Source organism: Zingiber officinale, chromosome 2B (genome assembly GCF_018446385.1).
Source record: "Zingiber officinale cultivar Zhangliang chromosome 2B, Zo_v1.1, whole genome shotgun sequence".
Taxonomy (NCBI): Eukaryota; Viridiplantae; Streptophyta; class Magnoliopsida; order Zingiberales; family Zingiberaceae; genus Zingiber; species Zingiber officinale.
In genome coordinates this window covers 132720983-132734590 of record NC_055989.1, presented here as the reverse complement: position 1 = coordinate 132734590, position 13608 = coordinate 132720983, and the positions used below count along the sequence as shown (strand labels likewise).

The 13608-nt window shown below is 39.3% G+C and overlaps 1 protein-coding gene across 5 annotated transcripts; it reads right to left on the bottom strand.

Moving 5' to 3' along the window:
• Positions 1-3: 3 nt before the first annotated feature.
• LOC122047297 (pentatricopeptide repeat-containing protein At5g18475-like) lies at positions 4-5694 on the bottom strand. Of its 5 annotated transcripts, XM_042608476.1 has the most exons (3): positions 3068-5694; positions 1081-1190; positions 4-299 (listed from the first exon to the last, which is right to left on the bottom strand). In XM_042608476.1, the coding sequence occupies exon 1, from the start codon at positions 5684-5686 to the stop codon at positions 4127-4129; it is 1560 nt and encodes a 519-aa protein (XP_042464410.1). In that variant the 5' UTR covers positions 5687-5694; the 3' UTR covers positions 4-299; positions 1081-1190; positions 3068-4126. The 5 variants fall into 5 exon arrangements, with proteins under 5 accessions (XP_042464410.1, XP_042464409.1, XP_042464411.1 ...); XM_042608475.1 differs by lacking the exon at positions 1081-1190; XM_042608477.1 differs by having other exon boundaries at positions 54-286; positions 1081-5694.
• Between the last annotated feature and the right edge of the window lie 7914 nt (positions 5695-13608).

Here is a 13608-nt window from a genome sequence, read left to right as displayed (position 1 = left end):
AGGCATAAGTCTCATGAAGGTCAAACCAATATATGAACATATATAAATATAGGATGAAGTTATCGTCACATACATAAATAAATACAACAATTGTTTGTTTCTTCAAATACTCGGTAAAAGAATCTTGCGACTCCCAAATAAAAAAGCAAAGTTGGTCTTTTTGATCCGTATCTTCAATCGCAGTCTAATTCCAATGCCTCCAACTTCGTCAGGACTTGAATTCTTTAGCTTATATTCACCTTCCAGGAAATGCTAAAGCTCAAGCACTACTTTAAGAAGTCTTATCCTTCATAAGAAAGCTATGAAAAATATGTTAACTATCAAACAATTCTGCAACAAAAATACACTATATATAACAATGATCAAGTATAATATCAGGAACATATAAAGCTAATAAAGACTATATACATCAAAAATATGAGAACTTGGCCAAGAGCTTGCAGTTATTTTCAACGAATTAAGCTTCATCCAAAAAGCAATATATATTCTAAATATAGGCATTACCGAGGGAATATGATGTTTAATGTGAGCTGCTCGGTTGGAACTTGGCATGCAATGTCAAATACATATAAAAAATACAAATTGAATCATTAATTTCCTGAGTTAGTATTCTTTAAAGTCGCACTGCGATTGAAAAAGCTGTTTACTTTACAAAGATTCAAGAAGGAAATGAGAGAGAACTTGGCATGCCTAAACAGTGACCCTGTGCCCTCATTGCTTTAACTTGGCATGGTACAATATACTTGGAGTAAAAGTGAATTAAAGAGACGTAGAGAGATGAAATGTTCCAATAAAAAGTGATTTAAAGAGATGTAGAGAGAAGGAGAGTGTGACAGACCCTTTGTTCAGATATATTTATGTATATATATATAAATGTGTATATATGTTCAGATAAAGGTAATATATTGCAGAATATGTTTTTTTGTATATAAGGTAGGTTACTGATAGGTGATCAGACAATTGAGCATGGATCACCTAATTATTATGATGAGTGATGAGAATTTATTTGGATTCATGTAATTATGATCAATTCAAAGCATGGATTATTGTATCTGACAAGAAGATAGGAGGTTTCTGTACCTCTCCTCCTTGCATGCATGTGAAAACTCTGTCGTCTGAGAAAGTGAGGCTTCTTTTGGCTACATGCCAATGCTTTAGAGCTGCTCATCACCTAAATTAACTCCATGTCTCTGAGGAAAACAGTATCCTTTCCTTACTGTTCGATCATGTAAAAGGGTCACTTGATGAATCAATTAAAATAATAGCGATGAATGATGCATCATGCATGGAGTGTGGTGTGGGGTCTGCAGCATGCAGTGTGGTTCAGGACTGATGGTGACTTATCAGAGAGGGAAAGGATTGCAAGGGAATGGTTAAGGATCTTAATTGGGCACCAAGCAATACTGTTTCAATTTGCAGGCAAACATCAACACAGTCTGGTTTGACCCACCACCTTACATTAATATCTGGTTTAGGTAAGGACAGACAGTATCAGATGTCTCCTTCTGCCCTTAAAAATATAACATTTGTCTCCAACCATAATATGTTTCAGCAAAATATAAAAAACTTGTCTTTATTTACCCAAGCCCTGTAATTTTCCAACAAATTGTAGCAGGAGCATGGCAAACTTTGTGAACTAATATTCAATGATTCTATAGTTTTAACTGGTTGAATTTCTTAATCTTCTAAACATGGCATAGGAAGGAAGAATAGTGAAAAAAAACTTACAGATACTAAAATATATTTAATTACCTACTATGTTGGTTTAGTCAATAGTGAAGTGCCACGAGGAGAAAGAAACAAAGATTTTAGAACTTAGTATTTAGTTCGGCAGTAAGGGCAGTATGCTTGAAGTTCTACCTTGTTCTACCTATATGATCGAGTAGAGTGAGATGTATTAAGCAGGCCACAAATGAACCTAGTAAACTTGACAAGTTGGGCAGGCTGGACTAAGTGGCAAGCTGACTGAGCCAAGTTGGATAGACATAGCAAGTTGAGTATTGTAAAAATTAATTATTTCTTGTCTATTGTTTATGATGTCTCCATATACACCAAACATAAAAAAAAAACAAAACCCTATATATTTAATTTGATGAACCAAATTGACCAATATATGTTCTAATCTCTTTCTTACTCTGTGGCATTCCCTAGGAACTATTTTATTTCTTGCCTTACCATTAGTATTAACTAAGCACACTATAAAACAATCAATTTATCAATCATAAATGAGTCATCATATTGCCTTATTTAATTATTAAAAATATATGTTAGATAAATTTTGAGTTAAAATCTTTGTGGAAATAAGTGATATGCATCGAAAGTAAAAAAATTATTTACTCCATATTTAAATCATGGATTGCGCAAGATTGATAGTATGAACAAATCAAACAGGCTAGACTATCTAATGATATTGATGGTTCAAGTAGGCCTAATGGGCCTATCAAACCATATAGGTAGAGCAAATCATGCAAACCAACTAGAATGAATGAGTTGGGCTAGTGGGATGGATTAGAGGAGACAAATTAGTCAGATAAACAGAGCACACCAAGTGAACCTAGCAACCCATAAAAAACCAAGCAGATTCTGTGGGCTAAATTAACAAACTTGGCGTCAAGATTTTTTCTTTTTTCTTTTTTAAAAGCAAGAAGTAAAAATTAGAGGGTTTTCAAAGTTCAAGCAAAGGCACCATGGTGCGTGCCTATTCTCCTAAATTGCATACCGCTTGAATCTTTATTTAGAAAACCCAAATATGCATATTCTCAGCAGGCAGTTCAGATAATAAATTGCCATGCAAATTTTTTATATGCAAAAACTAAATTAAGAATTCTAAGGATTATCACTCGAAAGACATCCTAAAAGCTAGTAGATGAATATAATTTTCATCACAATTTAATCTACAATTCACTAAACTTTGAAATTAGACAGGAACAGACTGCCAATCTACAAATGCAACTGCACAAGATGCTAAGTAATATGCCATCTATCTGCTTTATACCAAGGAATCTGATACACTCAAAAGCATTGATACTTCACTAATTTATGAGCTGCAAAGTGTAAAAGCATGTACCTATGGTCCTGCTCACAAACAAACCAAATGCACCGAAAAGCTTTCAGAAATTTATTTCAATAGCTTGCCCACTCTGCAAGGCCCCAGAGGAGTCATCCGGATCCTGAGTTTCACAACTGTATGACGCAACAATAGAAATTTCCTCTACTGATACTTGTTCCACGCCATTGTTCTATGGTAACAGAAATGTTGTGCAAATAGCCCGCAAGGTTATGCATCAAGAACCAAACATCCAGGTTGACTATCAACTCATCCACCGTCTTCACACATTCTTCTATGGTAATAAAAATGTTGTACAAATAGCTCCACAGGTCACATTGAGGCTAACTATCAACTCATTCACCAACTTCACTTGTCCTATCCCCTCAAGAACAAACAAAGTCTCATCCTGATCCACAACTCTGATGGAAAAATTCCATCACAATGCTGTCTTGTCGTATCCTTTATTAAGTTCAAGGGGGCAAGGCCACAATATAAGACTACTAGATCCATATTTTCATCATATCTCATAACAGTGGTGCTACTATGCAGGCTGTAGCTTAGCTTGTGAAGTAGTGGTGCAGGTGTTGAAATTGAATAATGCATTCACCACTTACAATGAAAACTCATAAGGTACACAATCTCAAATTCTTCTTCCAGTCACACAAAGAAGTAAGCTAATCGAGTTCATCAAATATTCCACACAAGAGAATGATTATGTCATCAAGTGGCTTGGCCGGAATCAAATCACTTGTAGAGAATTCTTATCTACTAGCCAGAGTTGTGAAAAAAGATCTTCTGTATGAACGAGTCACTCCTATCATCTTGTTATTATATTTCAGTAAAGTATGCGGTGTGCTTGCCCAAGGAATGGTCAACAAACAAAGACTGCTAAGAAGAATTTCTCATCATCCTCTGGACAATAATCAACTCAAGTCAATATGATCAAAGTTTTATTGTTTCCTGGAGCACCACAATGAATGGCAACTAAAAAAACTCATGATTTTGCTGTACACATTATCCTATCTGGATCACAGGATGGCAAAGTAAACTGCATCTTCACAAAATAAATCACAGAACTCACTGTTCTGTAATTATGCTATCAAGCAATTCTATAACCTTCTTAAATTTCCTCTCCCCGCACACACATTCGACAAATTTAGCCCATGTAGCAACCTCAGGCATAAAACCCATTTCTGCCAATCCATATAATGCTATAGTTGCATCAGCTACTCTTCCAATCTCACATAATTGAAGTAATAATTTGTTGGATGTCACAAAATGTGGCATGAATCCCCTTCCTAGCATCAAACCAAGAAGCCCAACTGCTTTCTCTATCTCCCCTTGAGCGAACAGGCTATTCAAAACAATCCTATAGCTCGCAACATTGAGCCTCAAACCCTCATACGGTAAGCACTCAAGCAAACCCATTGCCTCCTGAAACTTCTCCACCTTGCACAGTTCTCTGAGCACCACGTTGTAAGTAACCACATCAGCTTTGCACCCTTTCTTTCTCATCTCTTTCACCAATTCAATCCCTTCATCAACTCTCCCCTCTCTGCAAATACAACCGATTAAAGTTGTGTATGTGACAGCATCAATCTCCAATCCAATGTTCCCCATTTCTACAAACAACTCTTTTGCTTCCTCCACTCTGCCTCCCCTGCAGTAGCCATTCATTAGAGTTGCGTAATTGTACATATTCGGTTCGCAATCATTGTTCCTCATAAACGCAAAGAGTTTTCTCGCCCTATCGACCTGCCCACTTCTGCAGAAGCCATCAATGAGCACATTATATGTCAATGGATCAGGAACGATTTTGTCTCTGTCAATCATTTCCTCAAACAGCTCGAAGGCATCTTTCAACTTGCCCTCTCTGCACAGCCCGCCCATCAGCGTGGAATAGGTGATAAGATTGGGCTTTGCCGATTCTGACGTCCTCATCTCATCAAGGATACGGAAGGCGGCAGTGGTGTCCCCCCTCCGGCAATGGTGCTTGACGAGGATGTTGCAGACACAGGTGTTGGGCACGATGGAGAAACGGGACCTGGCGTCGGAAAGAAGCTCCTGGGCAAGTTCGAAGCGTTGGGATTCAACGAGACTGTCGAGGCAGGTGGCGAGTGCCTTGAGCGAGGGTTTGCAGCGGACGAGTAAGGGGATGGTGGAGCGGAAGATGTGGAGGGCCTTGTCGGGGAGGGAAGCGCGGCAGAGGAGGGGGATGAGGCGTAGGAAGATGGGCTCGTGGAAGCGGCAGGGCTCGAAGGACATGCGGTGGAAGAGGGCGTCTATGGCAGCAAAGCGGCGGTGGCGGGCGAGCTTGAGGAGGAGGGCAGAGTAGGTAGTGTGGTTGTGCGCGAAGCCAGGCTGGGAGGCGGCGGAGTTGAAAAGGTCGAGGGCGCGCTGTGGATCGGTCTGGCGGTTGATGAGGCGGATAGCGTCGGCGTGGGAGATATATCGGGAGCGACGCCTGCTGGACTCGGGGGGCGGCGGGGGCGTCGGGGGCGGAAGAGGAGTGGTGGTAGGAGAAGGGTTAGAAGTAGGGGATTTGAGATACTGGAGGGGAGAAATCCACTGTAGGGAAGAGGAAGCGGCGGCGGCGGTCGGAGTGGCGGGTTTCCTTTTCAGGTATTGAGGCCTCATGGCTTCAGTATCCCTCGTAAGGTCAAATTAAAATTATATAGGAGAATATAAAACATTTCCTATGTGTTTTCTTAAATAAAATAAAATAATTATTTTATATATTTTAATTTATTTATTGATCTAATTTTATTTTTAAAGAATATTTTATTTATTTTTATATCTATAAATAAAAAAATAAAAAAATTTACTAATCAAATAAAATCTTTTATAAATAATTCAATAATTAACTTAAATCAATAAAAAAAACTTTTACGACTTAATTTTTTCATTATTCTTAACGGAGCCCTTCTCCTCCTAAAGATTTTATTATTTTCCTTTTCACTCCTATTATTTTTCTAATTATTTTTTACTGTCTTTCTATCGTGTTGTGTAAGCGTGGTGATGCCCTTCTAATACTGCTACCATAACTTATCCTTCCAACATTCCTTCTAAGTCCACAATGGTTGTCCCAACTATTAGAATAAACAAAGAAAATTGTAACTGTCCAAATAAAAACTCATGTAAAGATCCATGTTTAATAAATACTCAAGACTTTTCTAGTCCTTTACCTATCTAAGAATATCAGAAAAATTAAAAATACTTAGTTGTATTAGCCCTTATTTAGATCCTTATCTAGAAATACTCACAGAGAATTCTGAAGACTAAGACATCCCTATAGATTTACTTTCACCATCATATTTACTTCAATTATTAAATATCCAACTTATCTTAGACGACGTCCTAATCTCTAGACCACAGAAAATAGAAATAATACCTACTAAATATTGGAAAAGAGATAAGGTATATTGTAAAATATCCATAATAAATCCAAATCTTACAATTAAGACATAAGAGTTAAGGTTCATTAACGGGGAGACACAAGAATGTACTATACATATTAAATAATTAATAAACATAGGAGTAATCCAACTTTTATAGTAAATAAAAGATCAATCCAACTTTTATAGTAAATAAAAGATCTAAACAAAAACGTAGACAATTAAGAATGATCTTTAATTACAAAAGATTAAATCATAATTGTCAAGAAGATATGTATAAAATATTTGATAAAGATCAACTTTTAAACAAAATATAAAACTCAAAATGATACTCTAAGTTTGGTATAAAATTAGGATTTTGGTAAGTAAAGACACATCTTGATTCTATCAAATGAACAACCTTCTCATGTCTAGAAGAACATTTTGAATGGTTAATAATAATATTGGACTTAAAGTAGCACCCAAGAGCTTTCAAGAAAGATAGATGATATTTTAGAAATATCTCTCTGTCTACATGCATCTACATTAATGACATCCTAGTATTCTCTAAAATAAAAGATGAATATTTTGCTCATCTACATACTATCTACAATCTTTTTGAGAAACATGAACTTATAGTCTTTAGAAAAAAGAATGAAATTAGCTACAAAACACATAGAATTTCTAGGAGTTGAAATAGAACAAGGAAAAATTACCCTTCAACCACACATCATAACCAAATTAATAGTGTTTCTAGATCAAATGGAAGATGCAAAAATCTTAAAGGTGCGTTTGGTTCAAGTTATCATGTATAACCTTGGTTATGTGATTACTAGGTAATCACATAACCAAGATAATACGGAATGAAACATAACCAAATGTTGTTTAGTTCAATCTAGGTAATGCAACAAAAACATGTTTGTTTGAATATTTTAATGAATAATCTAGTTTAATATTTTACTAGATTACCCTTAGTTACAAAACCAACTATATATAATAATAATAATAATAATATTATTATTATTATTATTATTATTTAAACTCTATTATATTTTATTATATTTTCACGTTTTTTTTATTTTTATATATATATATTTTTTTTATTTTGTTTTTTTATGCTTTTTAAATTTAAATTTTTTTTTTTTAGTTTTTTAATTTTTTTTACTTTTTTTTATTTTTTAGGGGTTTTGATTTTTTTAGGGGTTTTTACATTTTCCAAATTTTTTAATGTTTTTAAACATTTTTTATTATTTTTTTCTATTTTTTAAATTTTTTAATGTTTTTTCTATTTTTTTGTATTTTTAAAATTTTTAAATGTTTTTCTATTTTTTAATTTTTAAAGTTTTTTTACCATTTTTATTTTTTTATTATTTTTTAATGATTTTTTATTTTTTTAAAAAAAACTTACGATTTTTTTATTTTATTTTTTATATTTTCCATTTTTTTCTTTACATTTTATTTTTTTTTTTCACATTTTTCTTTTATCCGAGGGTATTTTGGGTAAAAAAAAATTCGATAACCCCGGAATCAAGAAAAACCTCAGTTTTCCGAGGTTTTCCAATTTCTGATTGCATGTCCCTTTTGCTGATGTATCGGACATGGAACATTACTTGGGAATTATCGATTACCTAAATCAAATAAGATTTTTGTTGATAACCTTAGTTATTCATCTAAGGTTATCAACGAAAATCATATTTGATTTAGGTAATCGACGATTTCGAGTAATGATCCATGCTCGACACATTAACAAAAAGGGCATGCAACTTGAAATCGAAAAACCTTAGAAAAGTAAGATTTTTCTTAATTCCAAGGTTAACGAATTTTTTTAACCAAAAATATCCCTAAAACTTTTTATAACAAAAATTTTATTTTAAAGTAAAAAAACCAGTAAACTTAAAAAAAAACCCGTAAAGTATGAAAAACTTTAACGTAAACCTCAAAAAAAAAAAACGTAAACTAAAAAAAACTTAAACTTAAAAAAAGCAAAAAAAAAAAACGTATACTAAAAAAAAATGTAAACTTCAGAAAAAAAAAACCATGTAAACTTAAAAAAACAAAAAACACAAAAAGGAGAAAAGCGTAGAGTTTAAAAAAAATTCAAAAAAGAAAAAAACTAATATGTATAGTTACTTTTTTTTTTATGAGGATAATAAAGTAAAATATTAAATTATGTTATACATTAAAATTTTTAAATAAATAAATTTTTATTATATTATTTTGGTTGAATCAAATAATATTAGGTTATGTTTTATTTCCTATAATTTTAATTATATGATTATTTGGTAATCACATAACCAAACTTATATATGATAACTTAAATCAAATACACCCTAAGAGCTTTCCTTGAGCTTCTTAACTATGCCAAACATTACCTAAAAAATATTAAAAAAATCAGTGGACCTCTATGTAATAAAACTTCAACTACTAGGCAAAGATATTTTAATCAACAAGATATTAACCTAGTAAAATAAATCAAAGTAATGGTAAAAATTATTCCAGTTCTAACTCTTCCATTAGACACAAACTATATGGTAATTAAAACAGATGGATGTGAGTCAAGATGGAGAGGAGTCTTATTAAAAATTTTTTTTTCAAAATATGAACCTAAAATGTCTAAAGCCCTGTGTAGATACACTTCAGGAAAATACAAATAAAAGACTACTTAACTTCCTTAGATTATGAAATCTTAACAGTAATCTATTGCCTTGATGTCTTTATGTTATTTATTTGCAATAAATAAGAAATCACTACCTAACTTCACTCACTAGGATTTACCCTTGCTTAACTAAGTCAGGATTTTTTCTTGTTAGTCATCTAGTCCTAACTAGATTTTTCTCTTCCAAACATTAAGTCTTATTTGAATTAACCCTTGGTCAAACTGACTAGACTTAGGTAGATTGTCAAATATTAAAATCTTGGAAGCTGATTGCACTGACAATCTCATCCTTTTTTATGTTTGACAATTTTCTTAAATTAGGTATTTGGTCCTTAGGGTTTTATTCCAAAGTTGGTAGTTAAAATATTTTTAAGTTAAGGTCACTTTTCTCCTTTGACACATATTAAAAAGATTGTTTAAGGTTGACATGATTTTGCACTAACAATTTTAAAAATACATGAGAAATCTTTGTTAAAACATTTATTTCAAATATTATTTTTGAAATAGGATTATTTTTGAAAATATCATTTCTGAAATTGCAGTTAAAAAATATAATAATTTTCAAAAAGTTTTCAAACATAGTTGATCCGGTGATAAGGACGGGGATCCTTGTTGGCGGAAGGTCAACGACGCGTGGAGGTCAATGGTCAAGAGGGTCAACCCCAAAGTCGTGTCGAGCGGGCAGAGGTCATGCCGAGCGAACTGGAGGGCCGACCAATCATCCGACCGGCCGAACATCCAGCCATGGGTCTCCACGGGCGGAGGAAAGACAGCCCGATCAGGGGTCGGGTTTCCGATGCTCAAAGGTAGAAGAGTCTCTGAGCCGAGCAGATAGGCAGCTCGGCCGAGCCACATGACAATCAGGCGCAATCCCATCCGAACACAAGAGCAGGATCACCGCCCGGGGCGAGGTATGCGCATTCTCGGAGGTCGCGGGCGCCGAACGGCTGGTTCGCTCGGCACGGAAGCAGACAAGAGCGCTAGGAGACAAAAAGGACAGTTGGTAACTTCATCCTCGAGACACCTGTCGCCGACAAACAGCATAGTCGGCGGTCGAAACGGACAGAGTATCGTACAATGGAAGTTTCCACCGTCACATCAGGGATATGCTAGGACGATTGCGGAATAGCGTCAGACATGTTTTTCTGACACAACCCTACTAAGGTATGTTTGGGGAAGCGTGACCGCGCCTCCCCGGGGTCCTATATAAGGACCCCCAGACTTCGATGGAGGTATGCAATCTTGATCACTGTAGCCACAGTAGACTTCGTTTCTCTTCTTCTTCTTCTTCGCTGCCTGACTTGAGCGTCGGAGGGTCGTTGCTGGAAAACCCCTCCCGGCTCGGCTTCTTTGCAGGTCCGCCGGAGATCCACACGACCAGTCGAAGACAGCGGAGAGTGCCACGTCCCCAGTGTCCTTCGACTCAGCGCTCGGACAGGATCAAATTGGCGCCGTCTGTGGGAATGCACCTGAATCCGAGTAGAGACGATGGAAGAAGCTGGACGCCAACTCATGGTGACACACTCTCCCGAAGAATTAGACGCGCTCATCCAAGCGCGAGCGGCCAAGATAGTCGAGCAGCAGCAAAAGGCTCAAGCCGATTGATTAGCGCAATAGGCAACGTCGGCATCAGGCGGTCGGGCGGCACCAGACGACCGGCCGGAGCAGCTCTTAATATGGGGCCAGAACAAAGGTCCGACCGATACTCAGGTGGAAGCTCTGCCCGCCCCGATACCGTTTCATCGAACTTTATTCCAAACGCCGTCAGAAGTCGCTCAGGCCAACCTCGACCGAGGATCTTCGTCAGACGAAGCACCCGCACGGGACAATAGAAAAGGCAAGGCGCCACAGACGGACTCATCCCCCGAGCGGATCAATAGACAGTTCTCCGAGGCCATCCTGCGCGACCCACTACCGAGGCATTACGTGCCTCCGGCGATTGAGGAATACAATGGGACCACTGACCCGAACGACCATCTGGGTAAGTTCGACAACACCGTCACTTTACATCAATATACAGATGGGGTGAAGTGCCGAGTGTTCCTCACCACCCTTTCGGGGTCGGCACAACGGTGGTTCCGGAGGCTGCCGGACGGATCAATAACAAGCTTCAAAGAGTTCCGCACGGCCTTTCTCCACTACTTTGCAAGCAGCAGACGCTATCAGAAAACCAGCGTCAGTTTATTCGCCATCAAGCAAGGACCGAGGGAGTCGCTCCGAGTTTACATCCAACGCTTCAACCAGGTGGCCATGGACATCCCAACGGTCACCTCGGAAACTATGATGAACGCGTTCACACAGGGGCTTGTGGACGGTGAGTTCTTCCGATCGCTTATCTGAAAACCACCTCGCAGCTACGACCACATGTTGAACAAAGCCAACGAGTACATCAACGTGGAAGAAGCGCAAATGACAAGGAAAAAGGAAGCACCAGCCGAGCCACCATCTCAAGCCGAACGGAAGCAGCCTTCCAACTATCAACCACCGAGAGGACCCCGCGCAGGAGTTGCTCGGCCTCATCAGCCAGCAAGGCTGCACGTCGTCCAACAAGTAGCAGTCGATCGACCTAAACCGAAAGGGAATGTATGGACTCCCATGTTTTGTTCACTCCATCAGTCAGCAACCCAGAACACGCGCGATTGTCGAAGCCTCCCTCCAATCGCTCATCCTACGCCGAGGAACTATCGCCGCCGATCACCTTCGCCGGACCGGCGACATCGACACCAAAGTCCTGCCCGGCGTACAGAAAGGAGATCTCCCGAGCGACAACATAACCAACAACACAGGGTCATTCCTCGGGCATCGCATGAGCGACCCCGACCATCCGCTCGGGAGGAGGAGAATAGAGGCAATGCGTCGAGGGGTGAAATCAACATCATCGCCGGAGGGCCGACCGGAGGCAACTCCAATAGGACAAGGAAGGCACACGCCAGGCAGCTGATGATCCATGCGGTTGGCTGCAGCCAGGAGCAGGCGAACGGGCCCGAGATCAGCTTTGGGCCTAGGGACCTCGAGGGAGTCGAAGTCCCGCATGATGATGCCCTCATCATCCGAGCGGTAATAGCTAACTACACTATTCACCGCATCTTTATTGATATAGGTAGCTCGGTCAACATAATCTTTCGGAAGGCCTTCGACCAATTGCAAATTGATCGAGCCGAGTTGTTGCTGATGACAACCCCCCTCTACGGGTTCACCGGTAACGAAGTTCTGCCAGTCGGACAGGTCCGGCTGGCTATCTCGTTGGGGGAGGAGCCACTCAGAAGAACGCGGACCGCCAACTTCATCGTGGTCGATGCTCCCTCCACGTACAATGTTATCCTGGGGCGACCGGCTCTCAACGGGTTCCGAGCGGTCGTCTCCACCTTCTGCCAGAAGATCAAATTCCCGGTGGAAGACCAAGTTGGGGAGGTCCGAGGAGATCAGTTTGCCACGCGACGATGCTATGTAGAGACGGTCCGAGACGAGGCTAAATCTGCACGGAAAGTGCCACGAGTCGAGGTAAACACTATAACCGAAAAGCCACCTTCTCTAGTTTATGAAGAAAAGGAGGAGGTACAGGTTCACCCTGCCCGACCGGAGGCCACGACTTTCATAGCATCCGACCTGGAAGCAAGCCAGAAAGAGAAGCTGATCAAATGTCTCCATAAAAATTACGACGTTTTCGCTTGGTCAACCCACGAGTTGCAAGGAGTTTCTCCGAGCATAGTGCAGCATGAACTTCACGTCCGACCGGATGTTCGGCCGGTAAAGCAAAGCAAAAGAGACTTCAGTGCTGAACAGAATATCATCATCCGAGCGGAGATGGAGAAGCTCTTGGAGGCCGACCACATAAGGGAGGTGCAGTTCCCGAGTTGGCTCGCAAACGTGGTGTTGGTCTCCAAACCAGACAACAAATGGAGAGTTTGCATTGACTTCCGGGATCTGAACAAGGCCTTCCCAAAGGATTTCTACCCTCTGCCCAGATCGATCAACTAGTAGACTCCACAACCGGGTGCGAGCTGATATGCATGTTGGATGCTTATCAGGACTACCATCAAGTGTCGCTCGCCCGAGAAGACCAAGAGAAGGTCAGTTTCGTTACTGCGGATGACACCTATTGCTATAACGTGATGTCGTTCGGACTCAAGAACGCGGGGGCTACCTATCAACGACTGATGAAGAAAGTATTCCAGGAGCAGATCAGGCGCAACCTGGAAGTATACGTAGATGATATACTAATCAAGTCACTCCGAGCGGCTGATCTTTGTACCGACATAGAGGAAACCTTCCGAACACTTAGAAGGTATGGAGTCAAGCTGAACCCCCAAAAATACCTGTTGAGAGCTAAAGGCGGGCGTTTCTTGGGTTATATTGTGACCGAACAGGGCATAGAGGCAAATCCCAGCAAGGTGAAAGCATTGCAAGATATGCCTCCTCCCAGAAACCTTCGAGAAGTACAACGCCTCACCGGTCGGATAACGGCGCTATTATGATTCATCTCCTGAACGACCGACCGAAGCCTCCCTTTCTTCAAAATTCTGCGTAAA